The sequence below is a fragment of the Miniopterus natalensis genome, chromosome 13 (genome assembly GCF_054644295.1).
Source record: "Miniopterus natalensis isolate mMinNat1 chromosome 13, mMinNat1.hap1, whole genome shotgun sequence".
In the NCBI taxonomy this organism is placed as follows: domain Eukaryota; kingdom Metazoa; phylum Chordata; class Mammalia; order Chiroptera; family Miniopteridae; genus Miniopterus; species Miniopterus natalensis.
This window is the reverse complement of record NC_142093.1, coordinates 37,812,626-37,840,622: the sequence shown is the minus strand read 5'-3', so window position 1 is coordinate 37,840,622 and position 27,997 is coordinate 37,812,626. Positions and strand designations below refer to the sequence as shown.

The following is a 27,997-nucleotide window of genomic DNA, read 5'->3' as shown; positions in this document are numbered from 1 at the left end:
CACGGCGGGAGGAGCCACGGGGAAGAAGTTGGACGTGCTGTGCAAACCACGTGGGGCATCTTTCCCATCAAGGGAGAAAGGGAGCCAGGAAGGGGATTGACACAGAAAGAGGTCTTAGCTCTGCAGGACTGTCACTAGAGTGACTTCAAAACTTAAAGTTGGGATTCATTACCTGGGGTGTATAGATGGATGACAGGGGTTCGAAAATACCCTGCAGTTGAACTCAAAATCGTTTTGTCTGAACATATCCCTGGGAAGAGTATCCAAAGCTTTTATTGAATTCTTTAAGGGGCCTATGAACCCTAAAGAACTTCACTGAAGCTCATCATTAATGTGCTTGAAGAGAGATCATTCTAGAGAGAGCAACTCATTTACTGAATAATATTTTGCAGATAAGCTGGTAGTCATTTAATATAGAGGAGAGCCGAAGGGAGTAGAGCACAGTGCTGCTGTGGGAAGAGAGGATCATTCCTTCACCCATTCCTTGAATGAATATTTATTGAGCACCTACTCTGTCAGACAGTGTTTAGATTCTGGGATGCAGCACTGCCCAAAACAGAGGAAAAAACTCCTGCAAAGTAGATTGAAGCTTTCATTCTAGTGAAGGGAGACCAACTGTAAACAAAACAAGTGAGTAAAATATTTAGCATGTTAGAAGAAGGCAAATGCCAAGCCGAAAAATGAAGCAGGAAAGGGGGAGAGGGAGGGCTGGCAGCAGGGTGGGAAAAGGGATCAATGTTAAATGAGTTAGTCAAGCGCAAGCTCACTGAGGAGATGTTTGAGCAAAGACTTGAAGAAAGCAAGAGACCAAACCCTAAAGCTCCCTGGAGAAAGAGAATCCTAGACAGAAGAAACAGCAAGTGCAAGGACCTTGAGTCAGAAACATTTCTAAGGTGTTTGGAGAAGAGCAAGGAGGCTGGTAAATTTGGGGTGAAATGAGCGTTGGAGAAGGTTCTGGAAAACGAGGTCAAAGGTAGTGGAGGGGGGCAGACCCTATGAGTCATTATAAGGTTTTGACTTTTCCTCGAGATAGAAAAGAAGCTATGGGACAGTGTTGAAGGAACCTGATATGACAGACAGGTCTAACAGGTTTGCTCTGGCTGCTCTGTTGAAAACAAACTAATTCAGACAAAACAGTGTGGCACCTCAGCCAGGATGGGAGCAGCGAAGGTCATGAGCAGTGGGCAGGCTCGGGGTGGAAAATGCCATAGAAAGCTTCACAAAGGCCTGCACTGAGGCGGCAGCGCTCTCAGAGACGTGCCCGTGGCTGAGGGCCTACTCCCCTGCCCAGCTCGCAGACCCAGGGGCTTTACAGCTGGAAGCGAGGGGCCTACAGAGGCGGGAGCCCCGGCGCCGCTCCTCCACAGCGGGGTCTCTTGGACACATTATTTACTTGTCCACGACCAAAGTTTCCTGACTTACAAACAGGAGGAACAAATGTCTGTCTTGCCCTGGGACCTCAGACTGAACTGTGCTGTCTTCAAATGCCTTCTCATCCTGAAATCTCTTATTTGGGTTCAGTGAGAGGCTTAAAGAACATCTGAAATGCCACATCAGAGCCAAAGCCTGCTCGCTGAATAAATAAATAGAGCTGCATTCTCCTTCCTCCTCCCTTGGACTTCCCCCTGCCTACAGGACTTATGCTTGACTTGCTTCTCCGGGTGGTGGCCTTGGGGAGGGGGGGGGGGGGGAGCAGTCCCATGTGGGGGAGGGAGACATTCCCACATGGATAAGGTCAGAGGGTGGCGGCTTAGGGTGGCGAGGCCGCGCCGAGCAGCACGTGGGGCACAGACGCTGCTACAGCACATGGGCGGTATTTTGACTCACAGCAGGTACATGATTAGGCAACACCCCCTGCCCTTGCCAATGCGGGCGGCCTAAGGTGCCGGGCTGGGGAAAACAGAAGACATCAACCATTTCCCAATCCAGGGCAACGAGGAAGGTCACAGCTAAGTTTATTTGGGCTGGAGGCATATAATAGAGCTTTAGTAAATAAAAGCCTCATCTCAGACTGATTAGTACCGTAAAAACTATTGTGTTTGGGACTTGGGAAATGGTTAATGAAACTATGCTACTCTTTTTTTTAAACGTCATAGGTTGCCACTGTTCAGGATGACTAAGACAGGCACTCTTGATTTTGGCCGTCCCATCCAAGTCACTTCTTTTCTTGTAGCCCCCATTGGGCAGGTCACAGGCCACAGAACTGCCTCCCTGCCCCAGATCCTGGGTTCACCAGTGGACTCCAGACAGCAGCTGAGATCACCTGGGGAGGGAAGCTAGAGGCTTGGCAATGAGCATGGCCTCAGAGTTGTCCTCTGGTCTTCTTTGAACACTGTTCAAGGAAAGATCATGTCTAGAGCTACTTCCTTCCCATCCCTGAGATGGTACAGACACCTGTCCAGAAAAGAATGCCGTGGTCCTTACCTCCAGAGGGTGTGCCAGCGACTCTCCTAAGGAATTTAACCCACTCCTCCATCTCCGCCTGGGAGCTGGCCATGAGGACGTAGGAGTCCTGTCCAGTGCGACACTGGTCCCATGAGGCTAGAGAAAGAAGTAACACTAATGAAGGTCGTAGAGTGGTAAGGGGCTGGAGCAGGCGGAAGCAAAGAGAAGCTGAACCTGAGTGGCTTCCTTGGTTCAATTAAACAGCAAGTCAAACAACGCCAAAAGATGATCTACTTATCCTCAGTGGCACCGAATATCTGAGCACCCTTATTGTTTTTGCTGAAGCTCTAATTCTATGGACAAACCATTGACCATAGTGGTTTGCAATAGGGATGACTTGGGCTGAGAGTTGCTCCTGTGGAGGACAGAAGCCATTTGCTACCAAAAAGGAAGAGGGAGCTCATGGGGCAGTTTCAGTATTAGAGGAGACAGGACTGGCTCATACAGTGCAAAAACTGCAATTCATCATGCCAATCATAGATACTTTCCTAAGCTACCCTTGAACACAGTTGTGGGGGTGGGGAAAGGAACAGCAACTCAGGGGGGAGGGAAATAAACGTGTGTGTGCCTTTCTCATGAAATCGAAGCTTCCTTTTCAAAATTACTGCTCTCCTGCTTGCATAAGACATTGCAAATGGTAGGTTCTCAATACACATTTAACGGACAAATGAAGTTTGTTAGGACTTTCTTTACCATTTTAGTTTTAAACTCATGATTATAAATGGATATATGTAGTGTTTCCTGAATTGGTTTTCTCAAATGGACAAAAGGGTGGAGAAAATGATAGGGGGTCGGGCTGGGGGGTAGGGGAAGAGACCAAGAGAAAGAATGAGAGAAAGTGACAACAGAGATAAATAGGGAGGGAGAAGAGCATCAAACATGGGTCTTAGGAAGGGCAAGAAAATAATAGCAACTCCCTTTCAATTACAGGATACTATTATTAAATTTCAAAGCACCTTTGTAGACATGAGCCCATTCTTCTCTCAATGTCAGGGCATTTCCCTCAGAGAGAGAGCCTGTTTTAGCACCACATTTGTGCTCAGACCTATATTTTTTTGCAGGAAAGCAAAAGACTTTCAAATTCCCACTGGTTGTCTCTTGACCCTATCTTAATGTCACCAAGCCTCATCTTTTTTACCTCTTGTAATGACCTCACCCTGAATCTCTCTTCTCACTGGGTTCATCAGCTGTTCTAACCAGAAGTGTCAGTCCACAGAAGCCCTGGCTATTCAGGAACATCCTGAGATGTGGGTGTTTCTAAAAGTAGAATGGGAAGTAAAAAGTTCTCAAGGCGAAACTGAAACATTCCATAGAAATCACAATCTCCCTTTGCTCTAGTATCACTTCCACTCTACAGATAATGTAACCTAAGCCCAGAAATGCAAAGGCACCTGCTCATTGGTACCCAGTAAGTTGTTGCCAAACTCAGGGCAAGGCTACTGGTCTCCTTTCTTCCAAAAAGAATTTCTACTTGCCCATATTGCTCCAATTTGACTTTCGCTAAAATTCATCTGGTGTCCTTCCCCACTATGCCTACACTTCAATCTGCTCTGTTGTTAAGAACATGCCTTTTCAGTTTACCCTGATTCCTGAAAGATCCTTAATTAGGTCATGACAACCCCATTGAGAAACATCCAACTCTCAAGATGTTTCTGAGTGGCCAAAGCTTCCATGGAGTCACCCTTCTGGTCAGAAGATCTGATGAACCAATGATGAGATAGATTCAAAACTGGGCCATCCCACTGGGTGAAGAAGGTGAGGCACAGTGATATTAATACAGGTTCAAAAAACCAAAATCAAAGGAAATTGGAAAATCTTTCGTTGCCCTATAAAAAAAAATGTTTGGTCACATTGAAGTGCTAGGATGGGCTCTCTTTGGGGGAAATTGCCTAACATTAATACAAGACCCATGAATAGAAACTCTGCCTTTAGGAACATACTTTCTCTGACTTAGGCAGATTGTTCAACATGTGTCTCATTAGGCTGTTTCCCTTGTTAGAAATGAGCTCCCTTCTTTTCTGCCCCTGCCTAAGGAACTCCTATATCCATTTTTACCTAGCTCAAATGTCATCTTCTTTAGGGACCATTTCTTAATATAGTCTCTCCCCACAGCAAATTAAGCTAAAGTCCCTATTCTAAATCCCTTAACATCCTACCCTTACCTCTCTCACAGCAGTAGCTAAATTATCGTGAACATTGGCTTCCTTATAGTTAATATCTAGGTAATTACTTAATATGTCCCAAACTAAAGCCCCGATCTTCCCCTCAAAGCTTACTAGATGCACAAATCTCAGCAAATGCATCCTTCCCATTGTTTAGGTAAAAACCTTGCAGGCAACCTTGACTCCTCTTCCCCACATCCCATCCATCAACAAGTGAAGTCCTCTCTACCTTCAAAATGTATCCAGAAATGATTATTTCTCACCCCTTCACTGTTCCCATCTCTGACTTGGATAATTGCAATGGTCTCTTCACTGGTGTCCCTGCTCTGCCCTTGTCCCTTTTCATTCTCAACTCAAAAGAGTTTTAAAACATAAGTCAGATCATGCCACTTCTTTGTTCAAAATTTCCCAATTCTTATAGCATAAAAACCAAACTTTTTACAATTGCCTGCAAGTGCCTGTGAAATCTGTGCTCAACTCTGACTGAATCTCCTGCTCTTCTTTCCTGTCATCATTCCACTGTAACCACATTGGTTTCTTTGATGTTTTCCTGAAGTAGGTTCAGAGACTTTGCACTGACTGTTACCCTTCCTAGAATGCCCTTCCTTCAGATGTGCATGCACTTGATTCACTCCTTGAGCTCCTTCAGATCGCTCCTCAAAGGTCATCTTCTCAATGATGCCTACTCTGCCTACTTTATTTAAAATGACAAATAAACCACTGCCATCCCCACCTCAACCAGCACTTCCTCTTTCTTTGCTTAATTTTTTTCCATCACAAAAACTATACAATTTACTCACTTATTTGTGTTTTATTTTGTTTTGTTTTTGCCAGTCTCCTCCCACGTAGGCTGTATGCAGGCTATTTTGTGCCTGGCTCATAGCAGGTGCTCAGTAAATTTCTTGAATAAGTGAATGACATAGAATAAGATGGTATGAGAATTCAAGGCAACATATGCAACAGAAGGAATAACCTCCTTATCCCTGGTGATTCCCTTTGGGTGGGAGAACAGACAGTTTTTCTGCTAGAGGTAAGTAGGGAGAGGAAAGCTTGTCCTAAATTTTTGCCTGTCCCAAATGCATTCGAGGAAGGTAAAGTGACTCCTGACTGGGAAAAGCACCTTCCAGTGTTCAATAGGTGAGTTACTGCGCCTGGCACATGCTAAGTGCTCAGTAAGTCGGAGCTCTCATTTCTTGTTAGGTCACACTGAACCACAGGAGATTCCTGTCGACCACTTTCCATCTACCAAAATGGCAATTTCACATGGTTCAGTTTCAAGTTTAACCATTAATTTTAATGTCCCACTCACCTCCTAGACTGAACTTCTTTTAGTGAGCAGAGTCCCAGTGCCTAGTGGAACACCTGGCTCCAAGTCCATGTTCATGAAATGTGTTCAGAGTTGAACTGAATGCGCACCCACTTAGTTCACTTGCTAGTTATTGAACTAGTATAGGTTCACTGACTATATACAGAACTGCTATGCATTCTTATTGGGTCGGTTGGTTAGTTGTTGACAGACGCATTGGATATGTATTCTGTAATACACCTCTATCCCACCTTTTGTCGCTTACCTGGAATGACTTCAAAGACAAACTTCCCCGCTTCTTCTGGGTTTGTGGCAATCTCCTTGACTGTACTTCCTGGTAGATACATACAACCCTGAAAGATTAAAAAGTCAGGTCTTTAAGATGAGCGGCAATTTTATCACCTGTTAGCTGACAATAAACTGGAAGACAGAATACTGATGGGATGCAGAAGAACATGGAAAACTACCTTTGAATGGGGCCCTTCTGCTGCTCAGGCCTCAGTCAAATTAAGTGGTAACCATCTGAGGGCAAGCTAGGACAAGGTCCTGACAGGAAAATGAGCTGAAGAGGCATCATCACCAACACTTGCTTCTTCCCCCTTTTCCAAGGACCCAATTCCTGGCCAAACCAGACACCAGAACTTTGTGAAGGCAATGCTGAGACTGGGTGGACCCCACTCCTTGGTGGGCTGCAGGAGGGGGCACTGAGGACTGAACCACAGGCAGCCATCCAAAGAGATGGAGTCTGCCCCCTTGCTAAGCACCTTGAATATATTATTCATGTAGTCCTTCCAGCAATCCTCCAGGCAGGGTATCATTATGTCCATTTATAAGGCAGAAAACTAAGGATCAGAAAGGTTCTGTCATTTGCCCAGTGTCTCAGAGCTAGTAAGTGGCAGAACAGTAATTCATCTAGAAGCGAGTTCAAAGCCACTTATACACAAATATGTTATTAGGAGACAAGTCACTTCCACCGTGTGTATGCTCGACGCTTTACCATTCGCAGTGCGCTGTCACATGCCCGTCTCATCAGATCCTCACAATGGCTCCCATCAAGAGCACAGCAAGATGTGCCACTTCTACTCTGCAGTGAGGAAACCAACACTTTGAAAGCCTAAGTGACTGCACAAAGGGACACAGTGAATATGTCCTAGAGTTCACGGCTCATAATTTACACCTCACTTGCTGTGGGGGGCAGCGTGCCTGACTCTGAGCTGAGTAGACGTGCGTGTCTTTATTCCAGAACCACGTGTGGGCGACGAGGACAGGCAATGGGGAAGCTGTGAAGGCAAGTCTGAAGGAACTCCCAGGTTGGCTCAGGAGCCTGAAAGAATAAATGGGTCTTGAGTGTCTAGAAATTAAAATGTCTAAGATTAAATGAGAAAGTAGATGAAAAGGAAGAAGAAACGGAGGAAGAGGGAGGAGAAGAGGGGGGAAAGTTGTCTGTAAAAGGGAATTCTGCATTTTTTTTTTACATTTCTCTAAGTTTATTACTTAAAAATAACCTCCACCTACATGATCCTCACCATCTTGAAATAGCAATGGCCACAGAAGAAAATGCCCTTGAGGTTGTGCTGCTGGGCCGCTTTGGGTGAGGTACGGCACCAAAATAAAGGCCACGTTGTTTTTAGATAGAAGGGAGCACTGCCTGGTAGGAAGGGAAAAACAGGGGTACCTGCCTCTCCCATGTGCCTCTCTAAACTACTGATACCCCAAATCATGTTGTCCAAAAGCAGTAAAAATAAAATAACAAATATATAAATACCATTTATTGAGCAATTACTAGGTGACAGGCTCTGCGCGAAATGCCCTGAATATATCACATCTCATCTTCAGAAGAGCTCTGTGAGGGGTGGCTGATATTCTCCTCGTTGGCGAGATGGAAAGTACGGCTCCGAGAGGTTAGTTAGCCGATCCAAGATCACAAAGCTAGTTAACAGGAGAGCTGTCATTTAAACCTTGGTCAGTGGGATTCTAGGATTACAAGTAAGGCTGTACTTACAGGTCCCACTTACTCGCTGGAAGAAGTAATGATCAGAGTTAAACTAAATCACGCCAAGACACAAAGGAAGAATTGCAAGCCGTTTCCTCATATTGAGCAGGACAGCCTTGAACAAGAGAGGAAGAGTAGAAAATAGTGAAAAAGACATTAGTGGGGTGGGGGTGGGGTGGGAACAGTGCTGGGGAAGTTAAGTATTGTCCCGGAAAAGGAAGGACCTAAGTTACTCACGGCTGCTTTTGCCTACTTGGCAAGCTGATTGGGGTAAACTCTGTACAGAGATGGAAGGAAGGAGAAGTTTATACCAGAGGCCACAAACCCTATAGCAATGATGCTGGGGAGAGAGGTATGTTAGTGGTTTGCCAGAACCCACTTACGTTGGCTTAAAAGTGTTGCATTTTCAGGCACTCTGTGAACCAACTGTGAAACACAGCCATTACTAAAAGCTGAATTACAGAAACTTACAATGAAATATTTTCTACTAAAAATAAAGGGAATTATACTAAGAATTCATCGCTTTCTAATTATTTCCTATATTGAACCGTGATTTTTCTTCCTGTGGTTAGTCAGACTTAATCTGTATGGTAGAAATTCTGTATAATGTTGTGCTACTGCGCATCTCTTCTCAACTCTGTGTTCAGTGACGTCATGTTAGTAGCTTGAATCAGCCATGGTCGGAGTATTTACACCACAGAAACTGGCAAATACTGCATCCGAATGTTCTGTCCCCCACCAGGACATTTACCAGCGCACCACTGATAGACAAACACCTGGGCAACTTCACAGAAAGCAGGAAACGATGCCATGGGACAACTAGGCCAGAATTATGGAAAACTATCATTGTAGCCGAAACTTGAGGGCAAATTGCTGAGATTCTGTTTTAAACAACTTCCCTGACAAGAAACCTTTTGGAATGAGTTATATAAAATTAGGTCATAGAGTTACATGCTTTATGCTGTGAGAGCTAGACAGACTTTTCTGAGAACTTGAAGAAAAACATGCACAGGCTGCCTTTTGTCAAGCGTAGAGGTTCCTAAAAGTGGATACACAAGAGTCCATCCTTAGCGATCCATAACTAATGTAATCGTTCTACTTTGTTGGACATTAGGTCCAATGTTTCTCACTATCAATAGCACTGAATATATTATTTCTCTTGGATAGGTTCTTAAAACCAGAATGATTGGGGGTGAGATTGTTTTGGCTCTTGGAAATCTGGCCAAATTGCTCTGTATAAAGATTGCACCAACTTACAGACACATCATCAGTACATTTGAAGGTCTTTTCATCTGACTGCTCTTAGATTTTAGGGGTATCTCCCATTTCTGAGTTTTCAGGGGTCAGTGTGCCTGTGTTATTTTTAAATTTACAGTGAATTTACATTTTTGTCAGAAATATTAGAAAGTAAACCTAAAAGAGGAAGATAAAAATTATGTGTAACTCTCGTATTTAGAGAATAACCACAGTTGACACTTCTGTGTATTTCTTCCCAAGCCTTTTCCCATAAATAGATTCAGAATTTTTTTTCCCCTCAAGAATGAGATTAATATACACATCACCATTTGTTTTAAATGGCCTCCCCCCCCCAAAAAAAAATTATATTATGGGTTTGCATTTTTAAAAGGCATATTCCCCTCCAGAAAGGTCGTATGGATTTTCATTTCCACCAGCTGTGCATGAGAATTTCTGTTCCCTACGATACTGAAATGAGTAGAAAATCTGCCAATTTGATAAAGCAACAGTGGTATCTCATTGGCTTACATTGCATGTTTTTAATTATTACTAAGATTGAACTTATTTTATATGCTTTTTGGCTATTACATTTTTGGGGAAATTACCCATTTGGGTCATTTGCTCGTTTTTTTATTGAGCTGTTTCTTATAGACTTATACTTTAAATATTAAGACTATTTTGTTTGCTATATGTTTGCTATAAACAATTTTTCCTGTTTATTATTTGTCTTTTCACTTTATTATGTTGGTTCTTAAGGTACAGACATTTTAATTTATGCAATTAAATTTGTTTTCCTGGCCCTGCCTTTGTTGTTATGCTTATAAAACACTTGCCTCCCAAAGATTATGAGGATAACTACATTTTCTTTTAGGGTTTTTATTAACTCATTTTTTACATTTAAGTCTTTAATCCATACAGAATCATGAATGGTGCTATACCTTTACTTTTTCCAAAGAATTTAGCTCATGTCTGTTACTTTCATTTTATCTTAGATATTTGCAATGTCTGTGAATCCCAGAACAATGTTAAATGATAGCATAATAAAAACACTCTATTTTGAATAGATTTTTCTTTATCTTAATGAAACGACCATGGATATATGAAAAGTCTACAAGGATATCCTTTTAATTCTTGTTTGTAATAATAATATAGAAACATCAGCTCAACTTCTCAACTAATTCCCAGTAGAAAATTAGTTAAATGAATTATAAAATGTCCATACAATAGATTATTTCACCACCATTAAGAATTACATTGTAGAAGAATATTTATACATTGGAAAATATTCACAACATATTGTTAATCTTTTAATTAAAGAATATTATTATACTAATTTTGCTTTTAGAATAGACAAGTTTCTAAGTGTATATATATAGAAGAAACTTGAAGAAGTGAGGGTTTGGGTGGCTATTTTTGTTGATGGGATAATTTTTATTTCCTACTCTGTGCTTTTCCACATCTTATAAATTTTCCACCATGTACACATATAGCTTTTGTAATCAAAATACACATATCCACATAAAGTAAAATATTCTTTCTAAGAAATTCATTTTATTCCTAAAGACTTAAAAAAAACTTTTTATATCTGAATGAGTATTTGATTTTACCCAATACTTTTTTCAGCCATCGATTCAGAGGTTGTGTGGTTTTTCTCACTTGACTTATTGATCTCAACCTACTCACCCGATGTGTTATATTAAGAAGTTTCCTACAAAATAAACCCTACTTGTCACCTTAGAAGCAGCTTTATCTAATTATCTCAGGCTAATGTCATTCTGAGAGAACTTTGGGTTTCCTTCTCCAGAAATAAGGGAGAGAAGCTAGGACCTTGGATAATTTATTTCACCTTTTGATTTCAGTTTATACTTTTACGAAACAGCATTTTCTTACAAGTTTCATATCATTTGATCCTGTGACAAATGCAGGCCTGGTGTGATTGACTAATTTATCAGAAAAAAAACAAAAAGAGGGGTCCAGGCAAATTAAATAATGACACGGTCAGATGGTAGTAGAGCCAGGAAAAGAACACAGGCTTGGCGATAACGTGCCTCTCACCCTCCGCACCTCACAGACTAACCCCCACCGGGCTGTCCTTCCCGCTGCCATCTCCCTGGCTCTCTGCTGATGGGAAGGCTTCCAGCATCAGCTATCAGGGCACCAGTCACCATCTGGCCTGTGATTACTTCGCTCTGATAGAACTGGGCTGTTCGTAAAGTGAAGGAAGTCTGCTCTCCATGCACAGGACACTGAGCAGGAACTCAGTCTGTGGTGTGGTCTCTGGCCCTTCTGTAGCCTCTGCAGTGACAGACACTCAGCCCTCAGCGGAGGACTTTGTTAACCAGGCGCTGGGGATGCACTGTGGATCCTTAAGTCTGCCCTTAAAGATAACCGTCCTCTACCAAAATGATCATCTCCTTTCTTTACAATACCCTGCTATGCACTCCCAATATCTTCGCCCTTCTTGGGGCATTTTCTTCCCCAGAGGGTTCTAGAGTCTGTCTTCTCTAATAAGTTCTTTCTGGCCGAGCCCACTCTTCCACCTCCAGAGACATGAGCTCTAGATAGGGTGACCAGTTGTCCTGGTTGCCCCAAGACATGGAGTTTATAACTGGGGCCTGAGGGTAATTTTTAAAACATCCCCTTTCATTCTCATGCACCATGATGGCCACGAGGAATCAGTAATGCAGGGGAAACAGGTTTAGGCCCAAGATTTAGGATCAAAGCCCTCTCTAGCCCATTCACTACATCAGGAAATCCTGTTTGCTATGTTTTCAAAGTATATCAGGAGTCAGATCATTTTCCTCCAGCCCACAACTCCCACTGAGATTCTCAACATCATAACCTCTCACCTTGCGCCTCCTTCCTCTGGCTTTGAATCTATTTTGAACACTGTATCCAGGGCCATCTTTTTACAACGCAAGTCAAAGAATGTCCCTTTTCTCCCCAACATCCCCAGTGTAAACATTGAAGTCCATACTATGGCATACAATGTCCTTTGCAATCTGTGTCCGAATCCTTCACACACACCCCCACCTCTCTGACCTCATCCCCTCGGATTCTCTCAGTACTTCGCTCTGCTGATCCCACATTGACCTCCTTGCTGTTTCCCACATGTCAGACAGGCTCCATCCACCTCAGGGCCTTTGCACTGGTTATTGCCTCTGCCTGAAGTCTCTTTCCCCAGAGATCTGCCTGACTACTTGTTTCTCCTCCTTAGTCTTTGCTCAAATGATCAAAAGACCCTTCTGACTACCCTTTTTTAAATGATAACACTTCCCCCAGAGGCCTAACTCCCCTTAACCCATTCTATTTTTCCCTCACAGAACTAGTGACTATCTAACACAACTACATAAATTTCATAAATTTTGTTATTTATTTTGTTTATTTTCTACCTTTCCCCTTATCTTCTAAGCTCTACATGGCAGAGAATTTTACCTAGTTTACTCACTGGTTTATTTCAGGTACCCAGAACAGTGTCTAGCACATAACAGATGCTCAATAAATATCGATCGAACAAACAAATACACAAAAGCCCCAAATCAATTTTCCTAACCCAAATCCACCCTTTCTGTGCCCTCATACGCAGCATTCCCGAGACCAGGTTGCCAGCCTTGACTGAGAGCTGTGTTTAGGAAGGTCCCCGGTGCTCACCCTGGGGCTTCCCGGGGGAAGATCACCCTGCCATCTTTGTGATTCAGGTTATGCGTCTAGAAAATGGTGAAAAGGAGCGGGTGGCCTCCTCTCAGATAAATGTGTGTCTAGTCCGAGTAAGAAGGCCCCTGTGGGCTTGCAGGGATCTAGGTGGGTGCCCTCCCTCCCTCTGCGAGCCCGGGGAAAGGGCCTTGGGGACGGGGACAGACAGCCTGGCTGGTACCTGCGGCTTGGTGTCCTCTTCGTCTTTGTAGTAGTAGAGCTGCTGCGCCCTCAGCACGAAGTACCTCTGCTGCCAGTTTTTCACGATGGACCTCTGCTTCTTCAGCCAGCCCATCTTGATGGGCCTTTCCAGCGGGTTGGGGGCGGACGACAGGTGGAAGGCTGCCATCTGCTCGCCGGTCATCACGCTCCTCGACCGAGCTATGGAGAGGAGCAGACAGGCAGACTGACTGAGGGACATGAAGCAAAGTGCCAAGAGTGGGCGGAGAGGCGAGGCAGGAACCCGGAGGGGCCAGAGGCGGCCGGGCCCCAGCCGGATCCCGCTCAGGGGGCCAGATCTGGATCAGAGAAAACCCCCCGGGGCCCAGAGGGCCGCCTGCCGCCCAGGCCGCTGCGAGCCCTGGAAGGTCGCCGCCCGGCAGCTGGGGTCGGCCCCCTCATTCTGCAAAGCGAAAGGCTGGCTGGAGCCTTCTGAAGAGGAAGTGGCCGCAGCATCTGACAAAAGGTGCTTCCTTTTTCCTGCGTGGGAGTCGGTATCTGACAAGAGAGGAGGGGACGGTGCCTGCTCTGAGGGTGCGGGGTGAGTCCCACGCAGCTGCAGAGGCCCCGAGGCTGCCGGCCGTCCTCCACCCGGGAGGGGCCCGTGCGCCCCTCCGGCCTCACTGCCAGATAGAGCCCTTCCCCAGCCCACCCCCAAACCCGGACGCCCCAAGCCCGGCCCTGTCCACACAGCTGGCATGCAGGAAGCTGGCACCTCCCGCATTTTCCTGACCAGTGCCACCGAGCGCCGTTCTGTCCCCTGCCCACTGAGAGTGTTTACAGACTTTTCTACTTTTCTACTGGACCAAGGGCTCCTGTAGCTGCTTTCCTGCTCCCTGTTCGGTCAGGTTGTCCCTCCTATGTGACTGACAGCACACAAGCGTTTGAAAGGAAAATGGATCTGCCAGCTGAACACAGAGGCAGAATTTGAATCCAGACACCCCCTCTCCCCCCAACCCACTGCATCGTATTGTTGGCTTTTGTTTTTACACAAGAGCTCTGCCTGTCATTGGACCAGGGCCAGGTGTCCACTGCTTATCTTCACAGTGACTCCCATCCAGAACAACTCTGTCCTTTCTTTCCGCCACAGAGAGGGATCACCCTGTCCGTGGCCCCAATTCAACCTGTCCCCTGAGCCTCAGCTTCCTCCTTTCCCAGACAGTTCGACAGTGCCCTTGAAACCACGCTGGAGCGCCTCGTCTCCCCGACCTTGAACTGTGCGCCACACTCGCCAGTCCCTAGTGCCTGCATTCCTCCGCTTGCTGGAGAAAGTCACCATCTTACGATGCCCATATTCAGCTCTCCTCGGTTTCCAGAACATCCACGACTGACCTAAGCCACTCCACCCTCCCCGCGTGCCTCTCACCTGGTCAGACACCAGCTCTTCCTTTCCCAGCCCTTTCGCCCTGAGTCCATCACGCAGCTTCTCCATGCCTTTCTGGTTAAACTAGGATAATTCTAGTCCCTACTCTATGGAGTTGTGGAGATTAAACAAGCTTATGTATGTAAACCACTTAGCACAGTCCCTGGTCTAAGATAGCAATGTTAGTCTTTTTTACCAACAGGTGACTTTGCTTCCTACTCGAGGGTGGAGATCAGCTTTGAGAGCTCCCCAGACTTCCCTCTTCATTTCAAAATGTCGCTCCATCATCAAGCTTTCTCCCTTCCTTCATTCCTATTTCTAGTGCATTGAATTGACAACTTTCCCCATTGCTTTTGATTCCTTTCTTTCTATCTCATTCTAGGCCTATGGTTTTCAACCTTTATCTATGTTCATGGCATACTTTCAAATACCAAAATTGTGTATGGTGTTAGAGAATTTTTCTCCCACTGGCTCTAATTGTATCTGTAGTAATCACCCTGTTTACATGTGTCGTCTTTCAATCCCATAGTTCTGTCTGATGAGGACTCTGCCCTCACTGGGCTCCCTTAACCCTCACAAGGAATCTGTCACCTTATCTCATTCCTTCATTCCCAGGTGCCAGCTTGCAGACCCCCCTTACCTCCCACCAGGGACTGGAGAGGTTTTACTATGTTGTACACAAGGGACCATATGTATTTGATTCAACAACCACCTATGGGACAGACATTAACATAAAAGTGCATATACTCAACTGTAGTAAAAAGAAATTTGACATTTTGATGACAATTTGGCAGCATGGTTACAAAGGATTTGCTTTACATCTGTGTGTCCTGGAACCCCAGTTAAAATTCTTCTCAGATCTTGCTCCTTAGTGAACTGCTATCTTCCAGATCTTTCATCTGTAACCCACAGGACAGACATGGGGCTGATTACTTACTCTTAGGCTGTATAAGTGATCTGAAGGAACCATAGGAGGGTTTCAGCAGGAATTCAATGGGGAGGAAGGAACTTGAAGAACTGCATACAGTTCTGTGTCTCTCTATATCTGAGACTGTAACTTACAAAGACTAATATCTGTCCTAGAAAGAGGGCAAATAGTAGGGAGAGATGAAAAGTGGATCACACATACACAATGGAAGAGTGAGGCATTGTAGCAGATGCTGGGAGATTCTCCCCACCTCAGTAGCCTCAGTGTGACCCAGCCCAGTATCACTTTTGTCACCATGCAGCTGAAGCAACGTTAGACTTGGTAGGGAGTGACCCCTCCCAGCAGGGGCATAATGTGGAGTCTTCACTTGGCTCTGGGTGATCATATCACCATATGGAGACAGCTCAAGGGAATTGGAAAACAGACAGGTGCCACCTGGTTACTATGAGGACTCAGGCTTCAGGGACTATACCCAGGGATCCACAGAAATTGTTAGAACCACTACAGGAGACAGGAGAAACTAAAGGTCTCCAACAGCACTGAAGAAGTGGGATGGGGGGAGCAGGAGCCAAAAAGACACTGTAGATTGAAGAGAATTAACTCAGCAAAGAACTCAGTTGCTGGGATATTATTCTACAGTTAACCCTGAGAAATGTGTTATGCTCTGTTGTGGCAAACACAACAATGACAAAAACAAACACCTCAAAACCAAAACCTCCCTCTAGATGAGTCTGTACATTGCAGAATGGCCTGGTAAAGGCAGGGGTGGGAGGGGATCTGAGGTTCTTAGGCCCAGCCAAGAGGGGTCTAGATGCCCGTGTGACAAGTAGGCGACCACCTGTCTGCCCGCACATTGTCAAGACCTTTGACTCACCATCTTTTCTATTCTAGCTATGATGCGGTCTGCCCATATATCCACCCCGTGTTTCCTGAGTGCCTGTGACAATCCCCAGCATAAGTGGTAGGACTGTGGTCACTGTGTTACAAGTTAGAGTGTGGATGGCTCAGTGAAAACATCTGCACGGCTAAAATTAGGCCCAGACACGGGGGAGATGGCAGCTGGGGCTCCAGGGAACTAATGACTAAGCCGGGGAACTTTCTGTCCTATGTCAAGGCCATCAGCCACCTCAGCCATCAGTGTTGCTCATCAGCTAGGCCTATCATGAGGTGATGGACACATCAAGGACGAAAGCCTGTTTGGCCTTGAGTGTGACTTGATTTTGACTAACCTTCCTTATTAGTTCCTGTAAACAGTCTCTCTTTGTGGGTGTGACTTGTTCCCAAATAAAGTAAACAAAGAAATCTGTTACTATTTATGGAGCTATTTCTCATAATGAAAATAATAACTGTGATAAGCTCCGTTTGTGATCCAGTCATTGCACACTGACTGCACGCTCCCAGCTTTTGGGGAAGGATTTCTGAACCAGGCTGTGGGCTGGAGAGGGGGCTGCAGGCAGACCAGGGAGGCAAGGTGGGAAGTTCAAAGACAGTTGCTCGGTGTTTACAGAACACTCTGGACAGGGGGTAAATGAAGGCCTCATGAAGTCAGAAATTCACCCTTCCTCTAGTAGAGAGAGAAAGAACAGCCCCTAGCATTGTGCTGTCCAATACAGTAGCCACTTGCCGTGAGTGGCTATGTACATGAAAATGAATTTAAAAAATTAAATTCAGTTCCTTGGTCACACCAGTCACATTTCAAGTGCTCAGTAGCCCCACGTCGCTCATGGCTAGAGTGGTAGACAACACAGACAGAGAGCGATCCATCATCAGAGAAAGTTCTGTTGGTCAGCACTTCCCAGTATCTGAGTGTTATCGTTACTAAACACAGGACAAAATAGGCCACAAAGGTTGGGCAGCATTTCATCAAATAGAGAAATCAAGCTGGAAGGCCCAGAGAAAAAGTAGCTTCAAGTGGCAGAGTGAGCAGTTCAAGCTCGATCTAACAGGAGATAATAGGGAGCCATTTCATGTACCTCAGCAAGGGAGGCCCATGATAAAATATAGACAAGTCATAGGCTAAATTTTAACGTGCAGGCGAGCAAGAGCACCAGAAAGGAAGGAAGAGAAATAGAAGAAGAGCACATTCCCAGGAATGTGGTTTCTGCAGAAGTTAGTTGTTTTTGCCTCAAGTTGGAGCAAGAGACAATTAAGGAAGTATAGACAGAGAGGTCAGCTTGGGAAGCGCTATCACTTCCTTTCTTTATCTTCCCGTCTTCTGACCTCTAACCCCAAAAACAATCAATCACATCTTCTAAGGCTTACTTTTGAGATATTTCTTTGTTCTGCTCTCAACTTTGCCTCAGTTTAGATTCTATTTTAGATAGCTCTGAAATTGTGGGTGAGATGGGAATAGTTCATCCAAAGCTGGATGAACGTCTACTATGAGCAGTGCCTTAGTCTGGGAACCACATTTAAGTAAATGTGAAAAGGGAGTAGAATCGATTGGCGTCTCCCCACAAACCCTCTCCTGAGCTGCAGACTCATCCATCCAATTGCCTGCAGGAGCCTGTAGAAGCCTCTGATGACCTTCCAACATCTTTGTCTTAAAAGGCTGAGTTCCCTGCCATGAGGTTCAGAGTCCTCTGTGGTTTTCCTTCTGCATTCCCTGCTTTCTCCATACCCATCCTGAACTTCATCCATGACAGTATGCCATTCCCTTTCTGGAATATTCTCCCCATCCAGGCCCATCCACCCCTAATTTGACCCCTTGGAAAGCTCTCCTTCATCCTTCAAGATCTCCTTCTAGGCCACACCTCCTATGGAAGATTTCTCAGCCCAGCCAGACTCAGTTACTCCCTGGGCTCTGTTCCTTCTTAACTGGGATCAAATGTCCATCAAAACACTTATCTTCCTGCCCGGCCTTTTTTCTTACAGTCTTCCTTCCCCACCACACTCTAAGACGACAGGGGTTCTGCCTTGATGCTTGGCCTTGCTCATCCTGTGTCCCCAGCACCTAACACAGCTCCTGACAGACAGGCGGCAGGCGAAAGAGGGCACCGGCTTTTACATACGCGGCCTCAGGGAGTCGTGTTCTACCTCTGAGGGTTCGTTTCCTCCTCTGTGAAATTGTGATAACAATGTGTGGCTAATCTGTAAGGATTAGTAATGATAAGTGGATGGGCTCCAGCCAATGTCTGCTTTTAAAAACATAACCGTTCTACATTAAGCTATTATTATTAGCACTATTATTATAGGTCGGACTTGATTTTATGTTAAATGAGAGAAAAGAAAGAAGAGATGAAAGAGAGACAGGATGAAGAAGGGAGAGAGGAAGAAACGGAAAAAGGGAAGACTAGCTGGACACTGTACAATAGTCCAGGTGCAACTCCAGAGGCCTGAAGTGGGGTGTTGGCAGTGGGAAAGGAAAGAACGGGAGCAGCAGCAGTGAGGCCGACCACCCGACCTCAGCAACTGGCTGAACAAGGAGGACCGGGAGGCAAAGGCTTTTGTGAGATGTAGGGGTTGAGCGGCTCAGGTAAGGTAGCTTTCTCTGACCACTCACTGGACGCACATTGGCTAAGCACTTGGCATGGACCAGGATCCGTGCCAGGTTCTGGGATATAAGACCAACCAGGCACAGCCCTGCCTCCGAGCAGCTCAGAGACCCGGGAGACCTGTTCATGGAAGCTGGGAAGGAAGCCAGAGAACAAGGTGGGCCTGAACAGGTAGGGAGTCCAGTTCTGGTCATGATGAAATGTGAGGTTGCACGGAGCGCTTTAGACTTCCCCAGAGTTCTGGTTTTGACAGTAAAGCCTGTGAATTAAGAAAGAGGTTTGCGGGGGGAGGTGCAAGGGAAAGCCAGGCAATGTGAGTGCCATGAAAATCTCAGATCTGAAAGGTAACAATAGATGTAACAATAGATGTTCTGAAACCAAAGAGGGAAGCACAGAGGGAAGCATTTTTAACCTGAGGCTTTGGAGACGAGCTTAGATACAAGTCATAAAAAGTTACTATTTCCCTTGGGACTTTTTTGTTTTTTTTGTTAATCCTCACATGAGGATATTTTTTTCCATTGCTTTTCAGAGAGTGTGGAAGGGAGGAAGAGGGGAGGAGAGAGAGAAACATTGATGTGAGAGAGACATATGGACTGGTTGCCTCTCACAGGGGCCCTGCTGGGGCGGGGAGTGAACCTGCAGCCCAGGTATGTGCCCTTTGTGCTCATTCACGGGGTTAGACAGTAGGAGTGAGGTGAAGGAGAGACGGCACCCTTTGTCCTCTGGGGAAGGAACAAAGCCACTTCTTAATCCATCACCTGAGGCACCTGCCTCAGCCTCCACCCATTTTGCGTTAATATTATATGTAAAAAACTTTGTGCTATTTTTTTCATCCAACTTATGCTCAGCAGGCCTTGAAAAAAACAGTGACACAACAGCACTGAAACCTCAAGTGCATCGCAGAGGCTGTGCTGACACCCCAACAGGAAAGTGGACATGTTAGGCGGACCCGCGATGTCTCACCAGCTCTCTGCCTGAGCTCATTTAAAGAAATCTAAGGATTCTGACTGAAGCCCAATGTGGCCGAGGCGTGGGAGGGTGGGATGTGGAACTAACCCGAGGTGGGCCCAGCACTCGCAGCCAGCGCCCCGCCCCAGCTGAGGAGGGAGCTGCGAGGGGACTCGAAAATCGGCAGGCCCGTCCGTCATCACTGCCTCCCTGATAAACAGGGATTCCTACGCCCTTGCCTACCCCTGTGCACACACACACACACACACGCACACACACACACGCACACAATCCCCACACTCGGCGTCCCCCACACACCACTCACATACAGAAGCTCACTCCGTCCAGTTACCGCACTGGGAAGATGGGCCGCACAGGAGAAAACTAGGTCGTTTAACTTCAGAATCTCCAGTCTGGCTTTCTTTATGCCATTTTCCCCCTCTCCAGGACAAACTACCCTCCGTGTTAATTTACCCATCATTCAGGAGGGCAGGGAACTTTTAACGTCTTTGCACTTTCAAAACCTGGCATTTTGACTTGAGGATAAGTTTATCCTGTGATTACTGTCCTGGATTTTTTGTTAATTCTAAGTTTCATTTTTAATTTTGGTAGGAAAAATTTTACCCCCTGCCAAAGGCAACAAGCTGTGTGTGACTGAGGACAGCAGAGGGCTTGCTCTGTGCACCGGCAAGTCAACCACACAGGCTTCCCCGGGACTCTCAGGGGAAAGATTTGAAAGAAAGATTTGAAAGTTGTTCCTTGGCTGCTTGCTTCCATTCACAGGAATTAAGCAGGTTTAATGTTCCTGTGTTCTCTAGCTAGTAGAAATGTCCTTCATTGTTTGACAAATATTTCAACCTCAAAGAGCAAATTCTGCTTTGGAAAGGGACTTAGTATACATAGCTATGTCTTTTGCAGGAAGAGGTAAAAGTGTGGTCTCAGTAGCAATATGAAGGAGAGAGAGAGAGAAGGTGGGGGTAGAGAAAGGAAGGAAGGGAGAGAGAAAGAATTGGCTTTCCGTTTCTTCTTAGGTTTGCAAGGTCTTCTGCACCCTTGCAAATTCAATCAACCTAGGGTGCCTTCCAGGGCCACCCCTCTAGTGGGCACAGTTCGGAGCTTGTGTGTTCCTCAGGAATTTCCAGCACGGTTGCTTCTTGTGGGTGTGTGTCTCTCAGTTGCAACACTTCACTGGCCCCCTCTGCCTATCTTTGCATAACAGGAAGCCAAGCATAATAACAAGAAGCTTACAGAATTGTGACTGCTTCCTCCTGAACACTGCTGGGTCTGCCTATTCCTCAGCACAAGGTGAAGTGGAGATTTGGCAACTGGTAGACGATGTGGCTGTTTAACTGTGGATTGAGCCAGCTGCCTTCCCAGCATCCAACTACGGAAGGATGTGGCATCACAGAGGACTCCAGGGTGCTATCTCTGTGGTAATGTGGTGTGCTAAAGCAAGAGGGCATTTGAAGCATTGACCTTTCCATTGTCAAAGCTAGTCATTTGTTCTAGGTCAGAGGTTTATCTTAGGCACTAACATTCATACTTAAAGAATACTTAAAGTATTTGTATTTTATACCCTCAGATGAATTCTGTGGCCCCAGTATTTCACAGCGGCAATCTAGGTAGGGCAATGCACAGGGGACTGCACCCATGATCAAGCCCTTGGCCTTGACGAGGCTACAAGCCATTACCCTTCCTACAGACATTACTCCTAGGGTTTTCACTGGTTTTCAGAAATAGTGATCTTTAACCTTGTAATTCTATTAAGAGCGTGAACCAGGAATAATTTTTTCAATGGGATGGGCCTATCATGCTTCATAATATGATTCTCTTATTCTACAATCTGTTAAAAAAGATTCTATTAAATATTGAGGTAATTAGATTATGGGTAGAGGATAGATGATACCAATAAATTATTAATTAGTTGTGTTAAGTGTGATCAGGCAATGTGGTTATGATACCATTATAATTAACTAGTTATTAATAATAAGAAAGGAGCAAAGAGAAGGCCAGGTATTTAAGCATGTGATTTGGGCAGCTTTACCAGGAAACTGCAATTTCATACTCCCCAGGGAACCGCCAACCCATTCCCTGCAGGTTACTGGGGGAAGAGACTGGACAAAGGGGAAGATGGGCACATGAGTAGTGAGTTGGGATAACATAGGGAAGGTACTTGCTTGTCAGTCAGCCTGGGAAGCCATAGATTGGCTAGAGTAGGCATGGCCACTGCAAATGCACAAAAACTTGGGACTACATAATCCCCCAAAGGAACTCTCTTGTGACTCTTGGCTCCCTGGCTACTTTGGTTTTGTTCCTGCTTCCTTGCATTTGCCTGTGTCACCTCCATAGCCATGTGGCCCTGTGGACCCCACCTGCAACAGACTGATGAAACTGCAGCCGGAAACTCCAATTAAGCTAGCCTGATGCTGGGTTGGACTACGCCTTAACATGGAACGGAGACTCTGGACACTGGCTTTGATTTTAGTTCTTCTGAAAGCAAAATGGGGCTTCTTCTACGGTGGGGCTGAGGGAACTGGGAACTTGAAAACTTAGGGGTTTGATTCCACAGAAATAACGTTTCCCACAATATCTCATCCTGCCATAGGAATCTCAGAAGATTCCTTTTCTCAGGATATCAAAAGAAGCCCACTCACACTAGCAACCAGTGAATATGTGGAACTCTCTCCACCAATAACAATTAAAAAAATAAAATTTTCGTATTTTTAAAGATGCATACTTCTTCATAGAATAAATTTACATAGTGGCTGGGATTTACTTCAAAATATCTCAGCAAAGAAAAGTTAAAAAATGGAAAAGAAAGTGATAGATAAAGCAAATGTGACAAAACCTTGATAATGTTGAATTTCAGAAATAGATATACATGAGGGTTCATTACACTTATTCTCCGTATTGTGGTTTGAAATATGTGTATAATAAAAACACTCTTTTTCAAGATTCTACTAGGCTTTTTTTTCACACATCAGCTATCGCCCTGAACTTCAACTTGCCTGTTTTCCCAGGCTTGCATTTCCAGACCTGTTAGTGACTCCTCTGAACACAGTGAAATGATACTGTGCAGATGCTGTTCCACACACGTACACATTCGCTCCGGGACAGATCCTGCCCCTCCATTCCCCCTCCACTGTCATTTTATCAGTTAATGAAGGGGAAGAACCGAGGAACTCCTGATGTTTCCAGTTATGGATAGTATTTCCTGTAAAGTCAACTTTTCTTCAAACAGTGGTGTTGATGTGTGTGTGTGTGTGTGTGTGTGTGTGTGTGTGAGAGAGAGAGAGAGAGAGAGAGAGAGAGAGTGAGAGAGAGAGATTCCTCGGGGTAAGGAAAGGAGGAGTGGACAGCCCCACCTTGAAAAATAGCAGTTACAAGGAAGGCAAAGAGGATTTGTCTCCCATGACATTTCCTTTTGACTGGGAACAACGTCTGGGACATCTGGGGCCCATACGGGCTCACTGGGAGAATGGAGTGACTGATTATCAGTGTTTGCAATGACAAAATTGGAGGAGGTGATAGCCCACAACCCACCATTGCAGCACTTGATGACAGCTGCCCTGGCCCAGTGGTAGAGGCAGGTAGTATGGTGCCTTGAAAGGTGTATCTGATCGGGCATCAAGAGACTCAGGTTCAAGTTCTTGCTCAGACACAAGCCAGATGAGGAATTCCCTTGGTCTTTCTGAGCCTTTATTTCCTCATTTGTAAAATGAAGGGATGGAAATAAATCATCTTGAATGCATTTTCAACTCTAAATTTTTTGATTGACCTATAAAATATCTTTCAGCTAACTGCTTTGTATACTAACCCTTCTTTAGGTGCCACATGTCAAGTTTAATTTGCCAGCTCACGCAGGACTCCAGTTCTATACCAAGAGCATACACCTCTAGAGATGCATTCATTTAATTGATTTTAAAAAACAGATTTGGCAAAAGACATACTCTAGGTGACTTTAATTAAACAAGATGATTTGATAAGTTCTTGGTTAGAGTGTTTATGAATTTTCATATTAGGCTAAAGAAGATCCCCTGAGCAGTCTCAGTAATAACACAGGGTGAGAGGTAGAAAGACAAAAGCCACTATAACCGACAGCTCAACAGGCTGTATGGCTGATTTATTCTGGCATAAGATCTTAGGTCTCAAATATTACAGATCCATCATCTTCTGGGTATATCTCTCCAACTCTAAACCAGACTTTATATATCAAAATTACAAACACATCCATGCCCTTTTAACAAGAAAGTCTCCTAGCAATTTAGTTAAGGCAATAATACATGCATATTAAATTTATTTACAAGGGTATTCACTGCAGTACCATTGTGTAAAAAAATGTAAACAACTAAATGTCCAATAACACGGAGTCAGTCAAATGAAGTATGCTATACCCATAAAGTAAAATACCGTGTACCCTTAAAAATGACTCTTCATTGGCTTACAGTGACATAAGAACACATTGAATTTATGAGTAAGATATAGAAATGCTTCTTCCAAAATAGTATATACAGGGTGACTTCATTTTATTAAAAATATACACATATACACAAATATTACAGCGTCGGAAAAGTGTAGATACATATGCGGTGTGGCACAGAACAACACAATGGCAAGATTCACACCCGACTGGTTATTTTCCAGAGATGTGGGATTATGGCTAATTTTTCCATCTTCTATTTGCTGTCATTTTTTAAAAATAGTTACTTGTAAAAGCTCTATGTCAGTTTTCTCTTCAACAACCTGAAGTCTGAGTCTCCCAATCTAAACATTTTGACTTAAAGTGAGTCAGGAAAGAGGACATCACTGAGAGGAATCTATCCCAATGTTAGGAAGATTTTGCAGAATCTAAACCAAAGCAAATTCCAAAAGTTTTGAAATAGAGCATTTCGAGAGCTGGCTCTGTCACCTTGGGCAAATCACCCTTCTGTGCCTGATGGGACAGGGCGCCAGCAGGATACAATATATAAGCGTCAATATAGTGTATACAATATATTGGATACAACATATTTTATGAAATGTAAAGTGGGTACAGATTTGCTTATTACTATTATTATTGTCATTAACAAGAGTAACTTCTGCAGAGCTTAGTTTCTACAGATATAAAATGAGGTTGTTGAAGAAGATGCTTGCTAAGGCCCTCTCAGTCCCCCGATTCTTCTCTCTCTGCATACTAACAGTTTCTACTTGTTCCATAATGTATGCAGAGTATACGAGTAGAGAAGGGGCAACAGAAATGTAGGGTTCATTATTTGGGAAAGAAAATATAAGAGAAAGTGCTCAGGGAAGGAAAAGACTAGTATAGCTTGGAGCTGTCAACCAAGACATCACAGAAACCATAGAGCCTGACCACATTCTTCGGGGCCAAGGAAACAGGACCATGGAAATGTTGGCCTTGTCTTGGGGGCTAAGAGGGAGGGATGGTGGGGATGCCAGAGGGAGCACGCGGGGGTTGCTCTGAGGATGCCTAGGGAGGCAGAGCCACCTGGAGCTCCACACGGTTTCACCTCAATGTGTAACAGCTCCACTTCCAAATTTCCATGGAAATAACCAAAGAATTACATCAGGATAATGAAAGAAAAGGGGAAATAAAAGTAAAAGTACAGAAGGATGCTGTCTGTGTGCTATTTGCTGGGAAGATCTCAGGTGGCAGGCTGACCTGAGAGAGGAGCTGACCAACTTACAATTCAGTGTATACTGGGAACAGCTGCCCCAGAGGCGGGGGGTGGAATGTTCCAGAAAGAATCTGCACCAACATCTAGAAAGGAGCATCGGTGCTGAAGTCGGGGGACAGATGGAGATCCCAAGAGCCACTTCTGGAAGAGCTCACAGAACAGGGGCTTGGCGGGGTCAGGTGACTGCCAGCTTACCCCAGGTGCTGAGAGTCCAGCCAGAGACAGAGGTGGCCCTGTCCTCCTGGCTCCCACACCGAGTGACTGGCTGTACCTATGAGGTGGGGGGACATTTCCAATTAACCTGGGGCTATCCCAAAAAGAAAAAAGAAGCTCCCTGAGCAGAGAGGGAGCTACTCTCCCTAAACTGGACGCTTCTTAAACGTTCCATGTAAAAGCTGACCGCTCCGCCCAGCAATCCCGCATCCAGGAACCTATCCGTGAGAAGTGAGACACGGGTCCGCGTGACGTCTATGCTGATGTCCCCCGCAGCGGGACTCACAGAGGTCAAACGTGACGGAGCAGTCCAGACTCCAGCAACTGGTGGGTGGGCAAGCACGACGACAGATAGCTAGGCCGCGCAACACTGCCTAAAAATAAAAAGGAATGAAGGGCGGACACGGCCACAGCATGATGAACCTCAAAAACATGCTACGTGAAAGAAGATGAAGGCAAAAGACAGCGTGTTATGAGCCCACGTATAAAAAATACCCACAAATGGCAATCCCCTCGAGACAGAAAGCAGAGGTTGCCTGGGGCTGAGGGTGAGAGCAGGGATTGACTGGAAATGGGCAGCGTGTGTTTGAAAACTGCATTGTACTGATTGTTGTATAATGTTATTTTTTTTAAAATATATATCTTTATTGATTTCAGAAAGAGGGAAGGAGAGGGAGAGAGAGATAGAAACATCAATGATGAGAGAGTCATTGATCGGCTGCAGCCCGCAACCGGGGAATGTGCCCTGACCGGGAATCGAACCCTGATCGCCTGGATCCCAGGTCAATGCTCAACCTCTGAGCCACGCCCGGCCGGCATTGCTGTATAGTGTTATGAATTTACTAAAAATTATTGAATTGTACACATACCATAAAATAATTTATGGCATATAAATTATACCTCAATAAAGTAATAATAAGAAAGACAGGAACTATATATATTTAGCTGCCATGCACACAAAAGAAACCCATAATGGAAGCAGTGAGGTGCTGAACAGTCTGCGTAGGAAAATGAGGAATAATTCCTAAGTCATTTTATAAAGATCATTTTAAATAGACCATATTTAAAATGAAATTTGAGTCTTGCCCGTTTTGTTACATACTACATGAAATTTGAGACTTGCCCGTTTTGTTACTCGTGTACGCCCCAAGTGTCTAGGATACTGCAGGGCTGCAAGGATACTTTAATATTAGGAAAAATAGTAAATGATGTGGCATCAATAGGTAAAAGTACTAAAGGCCATACATTTTCAAAAGATTGTGAACTTATATTTGATAAAGTTCAACATTGTTTTATATTAGAAAATTAATTATCAGAATAGAAGAATACTTTCTTAGGTGGTAAAGAATCTCTAGCTCTAACCAGTAGGAGGGAATTGAGAGACTATGACCTGAAAATTCAACTACCGAAAATAAGAAGAATCGTAAGTTCTTAGGAATCGGCCAAGTGTTTGGTATCTTAGCAGCGCAAGGGGAAATTATGTGCAGGTGAAACACTGCAAAGAAACAAAAAATGACACAGCAAAACATTTATGACATTTCTCCTATGTCATATAATTGAGAGTAGTGGAATATATGAAAATTTCCATTGCTGTGACATTTTGCAACGCTGTTAAAATGTGTATGGTTTGACAAAAGAAATGATTCTAAAATTTATGACACATAAATGGAAAAAAAAAAATCAATGTCAATGTCTTGTTTAGAACTGCTGACTTGTGGGAAATTATTGAGAATTTACTCTGTCATAAAATCATGTCCTCCACCGGCGTTTCTGTTCATCTCAGGCCGTTTCACAGCACTCGGGTGAGGCCTGCAGAACGCAGACCTTCCCCTGTGAGCCTGCCACGGACATCCTGCCTCCTCTTCTGCGCTGTCAAACTTTATCAGCTGTCTGGGGGGGAAATTGGTTTAGGGGGTTTCCCTTTTATCACCCAAGGTTCTCACAAAAACATTAGGATTTCGTCTGCAGGCATCTGTGAGCATCCCAAGCGCCTCTGTCTGATCCGGGCTTTCCTGGTGAGACGCAGGCCTGCCCGAAGGTGCCTTTCTGTGGCGACCACTCCCTGACAGTTGTCACAGCCTTCACACCACTCTCTTGTTGCCCCTAGAAGAACTAGAAGAAAGTCATTCTTCTTTTTTGTTTTCAATCCTTACCCGAGGATATTTTTTCCATTGCTTTTCAGAGAGAGGGGAAGGGAAACAGAGACAGAGAGAGAGAAACAGCGATGTGAGAGACACATCGACCGGTTGCCTCCCGCGCGGGGATCGTGCCTGCAACCAACACGAGGTACATGCCCCTTAACCAGAATCAAACCCGAGACCT

General features: G+C 44.7%; 1 protein-coding gene across 1 annotated transcript in view; it reads right to left on the bottom strand.

Moving 5' to 3' along the window:
• The window catches only part of ARHGAP25 (Rho GTPase activating protein 25), a 37,840-nt gene extending 24,584 nt beyond the window's left edge, over positions 1-13,256 (bottom strand). Inside the window, exons 1-3 of the mRNA XM_016224182.2 lie at positions 13,017-13,256; positions 6,179-6,266; positions 2,425-2,541 (exon numbers count right to left, since the gene is read on the bottom strand). Coding sequence (XP_016079668.2) covers positions 2,425-2,541; positions 6,179-6,266; positions 13,017-13,256 — 445 coding nt within the window. The remainder of the gene's footprint in view (positions 1-2,424; positions 2,542-6,178; positions 6,267-13,016) is intronic.
• Between the last annotated feature and the right edge of the window lie 14,741 nt (positions 13,257-27,997).